We start from the raw sequence: 16,572 nt of genomic DNA on the forward strand, positions 1-16,572 counted from the left end.
GATGCGGGAACGCCGCGAATCCGCAGCGTTTTCCCGCATCGCTCACCTCCCGCCGGCAGTTCACACTGCCCTATGCGGACGGCTGGGGGTGTCAATGTTATGTTAATGACACCCCCAGATCCGTCGGCATATCGCAGTGCGATCTGCCGACTCGCACAGGAATCGGATCGCATGGTGTGAACCCCCATGCGATCCGATTCCGTTGCGGACCCAAAAAAGGGTCCTGTGCGAGTTTGCTGCGGGACAGCTGCGAGTTCAGCCATACTATCTGTATGGCTGAACTCGCAGTGCTACGGAGATCGGATGTGATTTGCTGTGCGAATCACATCCGGTTCTCCCCCCGCAGCGGTGTGAACCCAGCCTTATACGGTAAATAATGTGTTCGGTTGTCGGCTGTTTTATCTCCAGAGCCTCCTGTGAAATTTGTGAACACAAGTGAAGACACTGATCTGGCAGGTGTGAGCGGAGAGCCGGTGGTGCTCACTTGCGAGGTTTCCAGGGAGAACGCCAAGGTGCGCTGGTACCGGGATGGCATGGAACTGGAGGAGAGTGACAACATCAGGCTGGAATCCGATGGCCGGATCCGCAGGCTGGTCATAAAATCGGCAAAGACACAGGATTCTGGGGAGTTTGTCTGCGATGCACGGGATGATGCCGTCTTCTATAGCGTGTTAGTGACTGGTGAGTACAACTGGGTGTGCATGTCGTCACTGACACTATTCTTCACTATGTGGGACACCATCACCTACTGTCTGTCTGAATACCAAATGGATTGTTAACTGCTTGCTTACTGGGCACCTAAACCCCCCTCCTGCCCAGGACAATTTTCAGCTTTCGGCACTGACGCACTTTGAATGACAATGTCATACAACGCTGTACCCAAATGAAATTTTTATCATTTCTTTCCCACAAATAGAGTTTTTTTTTTGTGTTATTTCATCACCTCTTTGTTTTTTTTTATTTTTTGTAAAAAAAAATTAAAATGACCGAAATTTTTTAAAAAATATACAAAACCGTTTTTTATGTTAATAAATTTTGCAAACAGCTAATTTTTCTCCTTCATTGATGTACGCTGATGAAGCTGCACTGATGGGCACTGATAGGCTGCACTGATGGGCACCGATAGGCTGCATTGATGGGTACTGATGGGCACTAATAGGGGGCACTGATGGACACTAATAGGCGGCACTGGTGAGCACTGATGAGGTGGCACTGGTGGGCACTGATAGGTGGCATTGGTGGGCACTGATGGACGGTACTGATGGCCGGCATAAAAGACGGATAAATTATATGTTTAGTCTTAAACCATAATAAAGAAAGGAAAAACATATATAAAACATATATAAAAGGACCATGCATTCTCTTTTAATGGCCTTTTAATTTTTGAGTATACTGCACCCAAAGGGGTTTGTTTTTTGTCTTATTTTATAAGAGAAAGAGCACAGATACAACCAATCACAATTCATCTTTTACTGAGCTCAGGAAAGGGAAAGTTGATTATTTTTTTTTGATCATTGTTGCTCTTTCCAGTGGACCCATTTATTTTTAATATTATTTCTGGAATAAAAGAAATTTATTGAAAGCAATGTTCAGCAAATATTCATAATTAGAGAAGAATGGAGTGGATGTTTTTCAAGGTGTAGCTCTTGAACTTGATGAATCAGTAGGCCCTGAAAAATATGGTTTCTTCTGCCATTAGATTTAAATGATAGTTATGTAAGTGGAGTTTTATGAGAAAAGTGTTCCAGACGTTGTATAACATTTGTATTGTTTGTATTGTCATCCATGGTCATTGTTGGTAATGAAGAATGGAGTCTGTACCAACAGCTCCCAATATTTGCCTTGACTCCGAACTATAATGGAAAAGCGGTTTTCATTTATTGCGCACACAAGACAAAGCGATCTCTTTGGTGATTTAATGGGCTGGAAACTCATTTGTTTGTACCGACTTCATTACTAAAATGTTCCTACTGGTATACAAGGCCATCAAAAGAACAAACTCCACCTTTATGCCTGCGATCCTAAATTCTTAGCCCTTGTACACACGGTCGGAGATTCCGACAACCAAATCCGTCGGAGTAATTTCGACGGATTAATTCCGGAAGAGGTCCGGAAGTGATGTTGCATACACACGGTCGGACTAAATCAGATTGTACATAACGTGATGACGTTATTTCGTTAGGACGGGACTATGTTCAGGCTAGTAGCCAATAGCTTTGGCCTAGGAATTTGATCTGAGCATGCGTGACACTTTGTCCGTCGGAGTAGGCTACACATGATCGGAGTATGTCCGATAGGAGCATTTTGGCTGAAAATTTTACCGGCAAGTTGGAAAACTTGGTCCGTCGGATATTCCGATGGAAACAGTCCGATGCAGACCACACACAGTCGGAATATCCGACAAAACGGTCCGATAGGAAACATTCCGACGGAATCTCCGACCGTGTGTACAAGGGCTTACAGTTCCGAAGTCTCTTTATTGTAAAGCTAGCCATTCATGGTTATATTTTAATTTGATTTTCAGGGACAATTCAATGATGGTTTTGGTCACGGGGAAAAGAAAAATCGAAGGTGAAGGAAGGAAAATTTGCCTTGTTATATGGCCAAACAAAATTCTAAAGCTTGCCATACAGTAATAGAATAATGTTTGAAATGTTTAATCTAAGGACGTTTGTGCGGCGTTGAGCAATTTTGAGCTTTGAGCAATTTTTAGAGACAAGCAGTGGCCAAAAGAGGAAAGCAGAGACTGACACCTCCCTTCCTCTGCATTCCTCTTGCCATTGCTTGTCTCAGGAAATTGCTCACTGCTAAGAGACGTTACACTTATGAATCTGTCGTCTCCCTCATAGTTGTTGTTGGATTGGCCATGGCGGGGGGGGGGGGGGGGGCAGGTCGTCGGACCTCATAACTAGGGTTAGAAACATGGGACAAAGTGCTACATGTAGTTTGTGCTATAGGGAGCAGAATGTAAAAAAATATATAATTATAAATCTTCTTTAACCCAGTCACCATGAAAAGGTAGATGTTGTTGTCCAAGAGCAGGATGGTAGGTAATCCTATCTGTGGTTGTCAGAACACCAGAAGAGATGTTAAAATGGCCTTATATTTGGAAGACAGATGGTATTGAAACCCCCGGCTCCTGTTCATTGAGAGCCTTTATAGACATCTATAAAGAGTTTTCTGACTCCTCACAATATCTCCTGCACCCCTGTGGACTAGGTGCAGCATTGTGGGCAGTGAGGACACAGAGTCCAAGTTTGGCAATAGCAATATATTGTAGAAAAGTTCAGCAGGAAGCAAACCTGTCTGGAGCCACTTACAACTATGACAGTAATGTGTCAGGATCACTTAGTGCTCCTGCTCCTCATTCCAACATCCGGGTGTTGGCTGTTGCATTCTCCCTGTCTGTGTTCACCTGCAAGTGACTGATGATTAGTCACCTGATATAAGCAAACCGAACACTCTATCTGTTGCTTGTGATAGAGAAAGAGTTACCTGCATTGTTCCTGATCAAGCCTCCCATTTGTCTGCCCTGCTTTGCTATTGGATTTCCCTGTGTATGACCCGGATCGGATATTGGACTGTTCCCTGAACTCAGCCTGCCTTTTATCTGGACTGTCATAGAACCACACTATCTCTCTGCTAAACTGCAAGTAGTCTGTTGTTTGCTATGTTGGCGTCTGCCCTGGTGTGGTGGCCAGGCACTATAGCATTGTGTATAAGTCCTGGGGGCAACCAAGGACTGGTAGGCCTGCTTGCCTTAAGGGAAAGGGGGCTGCTATAGGTGAAGCACACAGTAGCTAGCTATAGTGTCTGACCACCTGCATTGGGGTAGATGTGACATTCATGACACAATAGAGCAGTGGAATGCCAACAACGTCTTTTTCCACAAGGAGTGGAATGCAGCCTTGCTGACCCACACCTATAAAAGGAGGTTTTGGGGAGAGGCAGACATAGTCCCTGCACTGTTCCTACTCATCCAGAACCATTTTTTGTCTCTAAGCACTGTCCCTGGCAGACAGGGATTTGATCCCTATGCCAGCCACTTGCCAAAAGAATGCCAAATCTGGGAGCCGGAGTCTTAAATAGACTCTGTCTGACCCAATATGGCTGCCAAAGTCACATGGGGCGCCCACATTAAATTGGATAGTGGCTCCCCTGTGAACAAGGAAATTATAGAGAAACCAAGTTCCCCTCCACTTCCTCCCCCAACTGCATTGCCTCTGCGGTCGAGTGCCACCTTTAGTTGAGAATAAAGACTGCAACTGCCTATACCCCCTTCCTTCATTATCGCTGTTGAGGTCTGATGTTTCCCCTCTAACCCTGCTTACACAGGGATTGACCTACAATCCCTGCGTAATAATACGGCAGTGCTTCCAATTCATTTTTTGGAAAATCAGGACTTACTTCCTCAGGGTATACCTGGAAGTTCAAACTCTCATTTTCTGTCATTTTCCAGCACTTGTAAAGATCTAGTTTATTGCTAAAAAACCATCCTGAACACAAGCAATCTGTGTTACTGGGTTGAAGTACATATGGGAACCATTCGCATTGAATATATGGGATAATGCCTCCCCTGCTGTGAATTATAAGAACTTTAGGATTCACAGAGGAATTGAACGAGCTACAGGGCGAGTGTAATAATGAAAGTCACAAAACTCCAAGGTGAAACTTTACATCCTCGGCTTGGTTCAGGGCCTGGTCCCATAACTTTTCTGCCAGGCTTGGAATATCTCATTGCCAAGTACAGTCGGAGAGAGCTAAACTGGGTGATTAGGATTTTAGGGGACAACCATATATGCCTGAAAGAGGTTTTATTAGCCTCTCGTTCCTCAGAAACTCCTCCAACTTCTTCATTATTTCAGGACTTTCAAGGTGGTTTAATGCTTTCAAAAGGAAATAATGTTTGCCTTTGAATGTTATTAGCCCAACATCTACCAAAATGTTTGATGCAGTGGGGATTAATTTGTATTTGCATCCCCAATAGGGAGATTTCCCCTCATTTCAAGGGTGCACTGGACTAAGGGATTGGGGGGGGGGGGGGTTCCCCTGTACCAGTCCTAATGAGAAAGTTTGGGCTGACGGACCTTCCTTTATCTTCCTTCGAGAAACACAGGAAGTCTTAAAGCTGAATTCCAGGTTTGGCAATTTTTACACATTTACATTGGTCAAGCAAGTGCCATTCCTGTGGAAGCTGAAAATCACTGTAGTACTCATCCCTACTCCATAGATCTCCACTAGCTTCTGGTCCCATGCCAAGCTACTGCCCTGCTGCTTACTGAAGGTCTCGCACTTGGCATGGGCACCATTCAGAGAACAATTTGCATTTTGTCAATTATTGCAAAGTGTTCTCTGATTGGTTGAGGTGGAGATTGGAAGTACTGAACATACTTACTTTACATTGGTCCATTCCACCTGCAAGACAGGCCATGCACTTTTAGATTTTATTTGTTGAGCCTGCAGGCTGATTGAAAAAAAAATCCAACCGTTTCCTCCATCTACACTATACAGAATGGACAATTGCTCATGCTCATTGCCCCTACTATATGTCAGCTTCTGCATTCCCTTTGCCATTGCTTGTCATGGGAAGTTGCTCACAGCCGTTGGCTGTCAAAATACCCGAACAGCAGCTGCATCTCATTGGATGCAGCCACTGTTCGGCTTCCATCAGGCTCCTTCGATTTTTCAATCGAGGGATGTTAGGCAGGAAGGACAGGGCCACCCATTAAGCGAATGCTGGCCAGTGCTTCAGAAACCAATTGATATTTGAACAGTGTATGGCCAGTTTAGGTGTCAGTATTGCTCATAGTCTTTCTATGTCCATCAATGGACTCCATACAAAGGATTTTATGGCACCAGAATCCTATTTTATCATCCAGGCATTGATCAGAGTGGGACCTCAGTGACAGCTTCCAGATGTTACACCCATGTTCAGACCTGCGATAATACTCTCTGGCAATGGGGAGTCCAGCACCAAATTCCTTTGTGGCTATGAGATGTCATGTGACCAAAAACCAAGAGTCGCCAAAGAAGCTTATTGCTGAAAAACTGAATCTGTATCTATCATGAATGGTCCACTTGCTTGTATTTGCCGCACCAAACTTTCTTAGAAAATTATTTTACAAAGAATTTGCATTCAAAATTCTACCCATCTATGGCCATCGGTAAAACCTCAGACTAGCGGGAGGAAAGTTCAAAACAAATTCTAGAAAGTATTATTTTACTGAAAGAGTAGTTGATGCTTGGAATGGACTTCCAGCAGAGGTAGTTAGTCAATCAACAGTAAGTGGAGTCAATTATTCGTTTTAAGGGTGTGCACACTTATGCAACCATATTATTTTATTTTTTTATTTTTACTTCCCTCCACCTAAAAGATTTCAGTTTGTTGTTCAATTGAGTTGTACAGTTTATAGGTCACATTAAAGGTGGAAAAAGTTCTGAAATTATTTATCTTTGTATAATTTTTTTTTTTTACATCACTGAAACCTGATGTTTTAACAGGAGTGTGTAGACTTTTTATATCCACTGCCTCTGCTTTTGATACAGGTGCCGGCCCTGCGTGTATCAGAGACATGTAGTGGAAAAAAGTCTGGATGGCCGCACTCCAAATCATTTGGTGGAGGGGAGATTATGGTGTGGGGTTGTTTTTCAGGGGTTGGGTTTGGCCCCTTAGTTCCAGTGAAGGGAACTCTTAAGGTGTCAGCATACCAAGACATTTTGGATAATTTCATGCTCCTAACTTTGTGCCCTTCCTGTTCCAATATGACTGCACACCAGTGCACAAAGCAAGGTCCATAAAGACATGGACAAGCAAGTTTGGGATGGAGGAACTTGACTGGCCTGCACAGAGTCCTGACTTCAACCCAATAGGACACCTTTGGGATGCATTAGAGCAGAGATTGCATGCCAGAAATGTTGTAGCTGTTATAGCTGTAAAAGATGGGCCAACTCAATATTGAACCCTACGGACTAAGACTGGGATGCCATTAAAGTTCATGTGTGTGCAAAGGCAGGTGTCCCAATACTTTTGGTAATAGTGTGTGTGTGTGTGTGTGTGTGTGTGTGTGTGTGTGTGTGTGTGTGTGTGTGTGTGTGTGTGTGTGTGTGTGTGTGTGTGTGTGTGTGTGTGTGTGTGTGTGTGTGTGTGTGTGTGTGTGTGTATATATATATATAATGATTATTATTTTATTATTATTATTATATATATTTTTTTTTTCTTTGTGCTTCTTCAAAAGAGCTTAAGAGGAAGTAAACCCTGATGGGTTTTACTTCCTCTTTTGCTTGCGGCAGAGCCTGCAAATGAAAAGCATAATGGGCTAGTATGTGCCACTTACCTGCAAAAGAATCCAGCGATGTCCCCTGTGTAGGCAGCATCCATCTTCTGACCCCTCTTCCCTCCGGCCCGCGGACTTCGGCGCCAGAGCCGCATGACGTCACTCCCGCGTATGCGCACGGGGCCTGCAATTAACGGCATAGGCTAGGGAAGAAACAGCACTTAGTTTAGTTTCTTCCCCGCGCATGTGCCATTGGAATTTTCAGCGGACTGCAAGTGAAATATCTCCTAAAAGGCACACGTTTAGGAGATATTTCCACTACCTATAGGTAAGCCTTATTCTAGGCTTACCTATAGGTAGAAATCAAAAAGTGGATTTACAACCACTTTAATGCATCCTATGCATTAAGGTGAAAAAAATTCTGTCAGTCACCGGCCCCCCAGCTGTTCCCCCCCCACCCCCCGTTTTACTTACCTGAGCCCTGGAATTTCCAATGGTGAGGACGCACTGTCCCTCTGCCCGGGGTACTCTGCATTTGATTGGATAGATTGATAGCAGCACAGCCATTGGCTCCCGCTGCTGTCAATCAAATCCAAGTCTATGGACGCAAATGCTAGACTGGGGAGTGCACCCGCAAGGTAACCCCCCCAGGAGAGTGCTTCTCTCCTAGGGGTTATCAGATTTGGCGAGGAGCCATGAGAGCCACCGGGGGACCCCAGAAATCGAGGATCAGGGCCACTCTGTGCAAAATGAACTGCACAGTGGAGGTAAGTATGTCATGTTTTTTATTTAAAACAAAAAAAAACAAAGCTTTACAATCACTTTAAATGATATATATATTTGAAAGCATTCTTACGTTACAGCTTTTCTTTACACCTGCCTAAAGCTTTTGCACAGTACTCTATCTATCATTCTATCTATCATTCTATCATTCTATCTGTCTATCTGTCTATCTATCTATCATTCTATCATTCTATCTGTCTATCTATCTATCTGTCTATCTATCTATCTATCTATCTAACAGTATATATATAACATCTATAAAATGGGGCAGACTTTATGGACCAATTAGTCTTTTTCTGCCGTCACTCCTTTTTGTTTCTTCTATGTTCGCAGTCCCCCACTGCCTCACCTGTTTGACACTCTACAGGAAGTGGGGAGAAATCTCTGTAATATAGATAAAGGCAGTTAGACATCATATTATTAGAGTAGAGCTTAGTTATAATGGCTGTCAGGTACTGTATGTATTGCTGTCTCCCTAAGTGGGGAGATTCTTCCTTATTTCCTGCAAGTCAGGATGGTACAGGGTGTCACTGGGACGGGAAGTGAAGGGAAATCTCCCCAATGGAGATTTCTAACCTCCCTCCACTGCTCCACCACCTCCCTCCACTACCCAAAACAAGATTTTTTGAGAAGAATTTAGGTTGAATGTTTTAGATATTTTTTCTGAACATACATTATTGGTTAGATATGTTACAATATATATATTTATTTTTATGTGGTTGCTTTCAGAGCCTCCCACGAGGATTGTCTTTCCGGAGGCCCGTGCACAAGAACTGGAATATCTGATGGGAGAGAGGGTGGAGCTGACGATCGAGGTGTCGCGTAGCGATGGCGCTGTGCGTTGGTTTAAAGATGGACTGGAAGTAGATGAAGATGACAATCTGCAGCTGATCACAGACGGGCCCCGCCGATGCTTGATTTTGGAACGGTCCACGGTGGACGATTCTGGGGAATATATCTGTGACACTGACAGTGACTCGGTCACTTTTGATGTGAAGGTCTCAGGTAAGGCAAAAAAGGAGGAGTAAAAATGGTTATGACTGCCCCTTATGATGACCCTTTATCCTCAAATCTAACACTAAAAAGTACTCTTAGTAGAACTATAGGCAAAACTTTTTTTTTTTTTTTATTTTGGATAGAGTAAGACCCCTTTCACACTTTTTCAGGTGCTTTTGGGCAAAAAATAGCACCTGTAAAGCACCTGAAAATGCCTCCTCTGCAGTCCCAGTGGGAAAGCCTAAGGCCTTTCCCACTGGGGCGGTGCGCTGGCAGGACTTTAGAAAAAGTCTAGCAAGCAGCATCTTTGGGGGGGTGGAGGAGCGGTGTGTACACAAGTATTAGGGGGGCTGAGGGGGGCTAAGGGGGGCTGCTGCACCCAGAAGGTGTTTTATCTTAAAGCATAGAATGCAATAAGAAAAAAAGACCTTCTACCTTTACAGTAAGTAATTGTGTGTTAAGTAACGTGTAAATTGTAACACTTCCAGGTATTTATTATTTCTCAACACCGATCCAGCGATGTTGCACGAGAGACTCATCTGCCCAGGGCTCTCCCTCCTCATTGGCTGAGACAGCAGCGAAGAGCCATTGGCTCCCGCTGCTGTCACTTAAAGTCAGTGAGCCAATGAGAAGAGAGAGAGGGGGCGGGGCCAAGCCACGACTCAGTGCCTGAATGGACACAAAGAGCAGCCTCTCAGCTTGGGTGCCCCCATTGCAAGCTGCTTGCTGTGGGGGCATTTGGCGAGAGGGAGGGGCCAGGAGTGTCGGCGAGGAACTCAAGAAGAGGAGGATCTGGACTGCTCTGTGCAAAAACATTACACAGAGCAGGTAAGTATAACATTTTTATTATTTTTGAAGGAGACAAAAAGAGACTTTAGTGTAAATAAATAAAGAAAAAACACTCACATTGCCTCATCCGTGAATATTGGGGAAAAGAAAAAAAGGAATTCAAAGAAAACCTGTGGTCAGACTTTAAAGGCACAACAAACACAAGGAGTACAAAAAATGATTTAACATTTATTGAGAAAATACATAAAGTATAAAGACAGGAGGCATGAAAGAAATAATAAAAATCACATATACAGATAAGAATCGATACATGATGTGAGCCCTAATGAGTCTACGCGTTTCGTTGTACACTTCTTCAGGACACATTTGGAGTTCAATAATTGCAAAGAAGAGAGGGATCTCACTATCTTGCAAGAGGGTCACGTAAATACGTATTGATCAATAAATGATTAGACAGAAAATGTTTTCCAATATAGAAACATAGGAAAAAGCTCAGGGGCACAACAGCTCAATACAGCCGAAACACATAAAGGCCACTTGTGGGCTGATCACAACCTTGTTGAACAGGGTATAGTAGATGGGAGATGGAATATATGGCATATTCCATCTCCCATCACGATGTACAGACCAAAGAAGATCCTTGAGTCACAAAAAAAGCCACAAATAGAAACCTGACAGTTTATCCAATATGATGGATCCAGATCCAAGCTACCCCAAATCATCCCAAACACATGAATGTATGATGGTATCACGAAAATCCCCTGGGAGTGAACAAAGAAAACGAATACAGTCATCACATCTAAAGCCCCATACACACAAATCAGATTTTCTGCTTTTTCCATCAGATTTACCAAAACCATATAATATGAGGTCAAACCTTAGGGGTTTCAAAGTGTATGCAATCAGGCAGGCCCTTGTACTACATGGTTTTGGTAAATCTGAAGGAAAAAATCAGCAGACAATCTGATAGTGTGTATGGGACTTAAGAATTGGTAATCTGCAATATAATAAATGTTTGCATTTGGGTTTAATAGTGCTTGAATGATATGTGAACAAAGATGGCGCCGCCCCCTGCTGGAGAGAAAATACATTGCCGTGAAGAGTGCGATCTCTGTGAGAAATGATAAATACCTAGAAGTGTTACAATTTATACGTTACATGAAAATTGTATTTGAAAAAGTATTTCTAATGCTAGGTCTACTTTAACCCTACCCCCCCTCCCCCCATTCTACCCTTACCCTTGGTACCCTGATTTAGAGAACCCTGCAGCCTAATGCAAAAACTGATGCAGATTTCTTCTTCCTGTGTCACACACAGAGCCTCCGGCAAAGTTCGTACCCGGGGGATGCTCCCCGTCTGTGCTCCATGTGACAGAGGGTGACCCCTTAACTATAGTCTGTGAGCTGACACGCATTCCAGATGTCATTCGCTGGATAAAAAATGGTCAGAGGGTGACACCGGATGGCAACCTGACCATGGATGATGAGGGCAAAAAGTGTACGCTGAGCCTGTTGTGCGCACAGGAGGACCATGCCGGACAGTATGAGTGCAATGTGGGGACCGACTCCTGTAGTTTCCAGGTGCATGTGGATGGTGAGTTCCATCAGATCTGATCTCTAAGAGGTGCCTTGTGTTGTGGTGTGACCTCATTGTCTTGTCTTCCAACTATCATGCATGGGAAACAATCATATCCTTTCATGCCAAATGTTTTAGTAGGGATGAGCGAACCTGGATCTACAGACCGATTGGCAGCAATTGGGTAATTGCCGTTGATCTCTGGATACTTTTTTTTCCCTTTCTAGAGAAGGAAAGGGATGACTTGTGAGCTGGTCATGAGGTCCTTTGTATCCATGGCCAGTTCCCTTCCTGTGTGCAGAATAAGCAGCTTTCCCATCTCAGGAGGTAGTGTGGGTCCCCCCTAATAAATTGGCCAAAGGGTGACTAACTCTTTTTTGTGCTAGGAGAACCTCCTAGACTGAACCCACCTGAGTGAGCCCGCCAGAAAGCTGTGCGCTTTAGTGGGCCAAGTATAAGGCCAACAAGGTGTTCCCCACCTCGGTGGAATGCCTGGGTCACAGATAATTGGCTCAGTATAGTATTCCTGGTGGGCTCGCTTAGGTGGGTTCGGACTAGGTTCACCAAAGCTCTTCTCTAATCTCCACCATGAAAGGACAAATTGGCTGAGTTTGCCCCACCAAGCCAGGACTGTTACCAGCCTTTCCCTGACCTACCAACTCCTTTAGTGGTTCACTCCATCCCGGTGTCTTGCGGCAGATTTTTGGACCTACCAAGCAGATCGGAGTTGAGTCTGCAGATATAGTGGATTCACTCATCAGATGCAGTCATGGCCAGTTGTAGCCACATTACGCCCTACACATCTGTTATACTTCATTTCAGATAAAGCCTTCATGCACATTTTCAATAGATAGAAAAGCTTTAGCAACCAAATTCCATAATGTTTCTGGACAGAAAAAATTTTTTTTACCAATTGCCATGAACTTTTCCTTGAGTTCCTTCTCCAGCCCACGCTACTCCCTTTTGTCAATTATCTGAGAACACCTACTTGGGATGCAGATGAGAGAGTCACATCCCCGTTAGGCAGGGCAGGGTCCTAGTTGTCTATCGCATATACCGAGCCTGATGTAAAAAAATTGTCAGTACTAAAGCCAGCCACAGATTAATTTGAGTTCAGGAGGGACTGGCCAAGGTTTATTCGATCTATGGGGTGATTATATACCCAAATCGATCCATCCTTTGCTTGTCTGAGTTGTTAGAAAAAAAGGGGGGTGTTGCACTCTGCAGATCTCAGTGAGGAGAGCTCTGAGAGCTGATTGGTGGGAAAAGGCACACCCCCCCTTCACACAGCTCACAGGAACAGAGCTGAGGCTGTCAATCAGCTGAAGCTCCCTCCCTTGTCACCTTTTTTCTCTTGGTGTCAGGAAAACGTGTCAGAAGGGACTCATGCTGATAGCAGAGGAAGGAAGCAGCAGACAGAAATGACCCTTGCTGCTCTTAATTGAGACAAGTACACACAGTAGAGGGATATGCTTTGTTCATATTGCATGTCTGAAGTTTACAACCACTTTAAATTTCTCCTTGCAGCATCCTTTTAAATTTAAAATCTGCCCACACAGCCATGTCATTCATACACAGGAAGTTGTAAGTAAAAATACTACAACTCCCATCTTCCACCATGGCAAGGGGACTCGTAGTTCCCTTTCCTTCAGTGGATTTCAGGTCTATCAATCATGGAGGATCAGCATCGCATGCAGGCGTTACCTAGGGTGGTCTGCATGCAAATATATTCTGCATAGGAACACCCCACTCCTCCAGATTGATTTCCACCCATCAAGGCATTTTGATAGTTGCACAACCCTTCTCAAGAGCCAGCCCACTGCTTGCATCAGGGCTGAGGGGTGTAGAGAGGAGAACTGAATAGACATGTGCACTGCCGAAAAAATTCATTAATTCGAAAATTGTAAATTAAAAAATTCGTAAATTTGAAAATGTAAAAATTCGTAAATTTGAAAGTTCGTAAGTTAGAAAAGATTCGTAAAATTCGTAAATTTGTAATTTCGTACATTTGAAAATTCGTAAAATTCGTAAATTTGAAAATTCGTATTTTCGGAAAATTCCAAAATTCCTAATTTCGAAAATTCGTAATTACGTAAATTAAAAAATCCGAAAATAAAATAAATCCAAAAATTTGAAAGAACTAAATTCGAAAATTCGAAATAATAACTAAATAATAATGACTAATTCTAGATTGTAAGCTCTAATGAGCAGGGCCCTCTAGTCCCTCCTGTATTGATTTGTATTGTAAGTGTACTGTCTGCCCTCATGTTGTAAAGCGCTGCGCAAACTGTTGGCGCTATATAAATCCTGAATAATAATAATAACTATTAAATTATAGGTACTGTATTGGAATTTCCTTTCAAATTTGGCTGTTAGTGAACGTAACGAATACAAATTTATCTAAAGTTACAAATTATCCAAAATAATGAATGCTGCGTCTAATCAAATGTAATGGAACAAATTAATAATAAATAATAATAATAAAATGTTTTTTAATATTATTATTATTGTTATTTATTATTATTAATGCGTTACGTTCCATTCGCTTAGACGCAGCATTCGTTATTTTGGATAATTAGTAACTTCGGATAAATTCGTATTTGTTACATTCACTAACAGCCAAATTTGAAAGGAAATTCCAATACCTATCATTTAATAGTTAATTATAATTTTAGATTTTCAAATTTTTGGGTTTTTGGACTTTTGATTTTTACGAATTTATGAATTTACAAATTTATGAATTTTCAAATATTTCAATTTACGAATATTTGAAAAAATTTGTTAATTTGGATGTTTCCAAATAAACGAATTTGTCGAAATTTGTTAAACGAATTCGGAAGGAAACGAGATGCAGGTGTTCAGAACTGAGGCAGGGTGCTGTGATTTTTTTTTCAGGAAGCTATGTACGGTACTGTGCCGGCCCCTCCCACCACACATGATCTGCCTACATTGCATAGAGATGCACAGAGACCCAGTCATCACTGTAAATAAAATAACGTATTGTATAATGAAAATGCATACCTCCCAACTTTTTGAGATGGCAATGTGGGACACCTATCAGCAAAAGTATGCAGGCATAGGACACACCCCTTGCCACGCCCCCTTAAAGGAGAATTGTACAAAAAAATAAGATTGGTTAAACCCACAAGTGCTTTTTTTACCACTACTATTTCTTTATATTGGCTTTTGGGATTTACAAATGCAGCAAGTTAGAAATCAGATGAATGGTTTAGCGCTGGGAAACACTTTTTGATAGATAAAAAGTGCATTTTATATACAGTATCTCACAAAAGTGAGTACACCCCTCACATTTTTTTCATGTGACAACACTGAAGAAATGACACTTTGTTACAATGTAAAGTAGTGAGTGTACAGCTTGTATAACAGTGTAAATTTGTTGTCCCTTCAAAATAACTCAACACACAGCCATTAATGTCTAAACCACTGGCAACAAAAGTGAGTACACCTCTAAGTGAAAATGTCCAAATTGGACCCAAAGTGTCAATGTTTTGTGTGGCCGCCATTATTTTCAGCACTTCCTTAACCCTCATGGGCATGGAGTTCACCAGAGCTTCACAGGTTACCACCGGACTCCTCCATGATGACATCACAGAGCTGGTGGACGTTAGAGACCTTGCGCTCCTCCACCTTCAGTTTGAGGATGCCTCAGAGATGCTCAATAGGGTTTAGGTCTGGAGTAGGGTTGCCACCTTTTCTTCAAGTCAAACCCGGACACTTTAGTGGCACACAGCAATTTTTTTTATTGTATAAACTATACATATATTTTGCTATTAAATAACATTTCTTATCATAAAAAGTTAATAACAAGAGTCCCCCTTTACATCAGAGTCCACAGAGTCCCCGTTTTACATCTGAACTCACAGAGTTCCCTTTCACTGTAAGGGGAGACTCTGCAGACTCTGATGTAAGGGAGAACTCTGGGAACCCTGATTTAAGGGGTAACACTGAGAACTCTGATGTATGGAGAGGACTTGGGGATTGGAGTGTGGGTAAACACAGAGGAGTAGGGGTGGGGGGGGGAGGTGCAAATCGAGCCCTCTCTCCTCTCCCGTCTGTGTGTGTGTGTGGCTGGAGGAACTGTTAGTGCTGACTTTGGGCAGTGTGAAAAAGTGTAACAGACACTCTCAGCTTAGACAACTGCAGCCAGCAACCCTGCTGGGAAGCCATAGTCCAGTCTAAATAATGTGTCCGGGTTTCAGGCAGTCTGCATGATTCCAAACCCGAACTGTCCGGGTGAATCCTGGACATGTGGCAACCCTAGTCTGGAGACATGCTTGGCCAGTCCATCACCTTTACCCTCAACTTCTTTAGCAAGGCAGTGGTTGTCTTGGAAGTGTGTTTGGGGTCGTTATCATGTTGGAATACTGCCCTGCGGCCCAGTCTCTGAAGGGGGAGGATCATGCTCTGCTTCAGTATGTCACAGTACATGTTGGCATTCATGGTTCCCTCAATGAATTGTAGCTCCCCAGTGCCGGCAGCACTCATGCAACCCCAGACCATGACACTCCCACCACCACGCTTGACTGCAGGCAAGACACACTTGTCTTTGTACTCCTCACCTGGTTGCCGCCACACACGCCTGACACCATCTGAACCCAATAAGTTTATCTTGGTCTCATCAGACCACAGGACATGGTTCCAGTAATCCATGTCCTTAGTCTGCTTGTCTTCAGCAAACTGTTTGTAGCCTTTCTTGTGCATCATCTTAGAAGAGGCTTCTGGGACTACAGCCATGCTGACCAATTTGATGCAGTGTGTGGCGTATGGTCTGAGCACTGACAGGCTGACCCCCCCACCCCTTCAACCTCTGCAGCAATGCTGGCAGCACTCATATGTCCATTTCCCAAAGACAACCTCTTGATATGACGCTGAGCACGTGACCTCAACTTCTTTGGTCGACCATGGGGAGGTCTGTTCTTAGTGGAACCTGTCCTGTTAAACCGCTGTATGGTCTTGGCCACCGCACTGCAGCTCAGTTTCAGGGTCTTGGCAATCTTCCTGTAGTCTAGGCCATCTTTATGTAGAGCAAAAATTAGTTTTTTCATATCCTCAGAGAGTTCTTTGCCATGAGGTGCCATGTTGATCTTCCAGTATGAGAGAGTGAGAGCGATAACACCAAATTTAACACACCTGC

The 16,572-nt window shown here is 43.3% G+C and overlaps 1 protein-coding gene across 3 annotated transcripts in view; it reads left to right on the top strand.

Moving 5' to 3' along the window:
* Window positions 1-16,572, top strand: part of OBSL1 (obscurin like cytoskeletal adaptor 1) — a 183,277-nt gene that overhangs the window by 95,298 nt on the left and 71,407 nt on the right. For all 3 annotated transcript variants that reach the window (XM_077447792.1, XM_077447794.1, XM_077447793.1), the window contains 3 exons: window positions 409-681; window positions 8,787-9,062; window positions 11,160-11,435. In XM_077447792.1, coding sequence (XP_077303918.1) covers window positions 409-681; window positions 8,787-9,062; window positions 11,160-11,435 — 825 coding nt within the window. The remainder of the gene's footprint in view (window positions 1-408; window positions 682-8,786; window positions 9,063-11,159; window positions 11,436-16,572) is intronic.

The sequence above is a fragment of the Lithobates pipiens genome, unplaced genomic scaffold (assembly GCF_037356315.1).
Source record: "Lithobates pipiens isolate NorthernLeopardFrog02 unplaced genomic scaffold, aLitPip1_a1.2 Scaffold_22, whole genome shotgun sequence".
NCBI classification, from domain to species: Eukaryota; Metazoa; Chordata; class Amphibia; order Anura; family Ranidae; genus Lithobates; species Lithobates pipiens.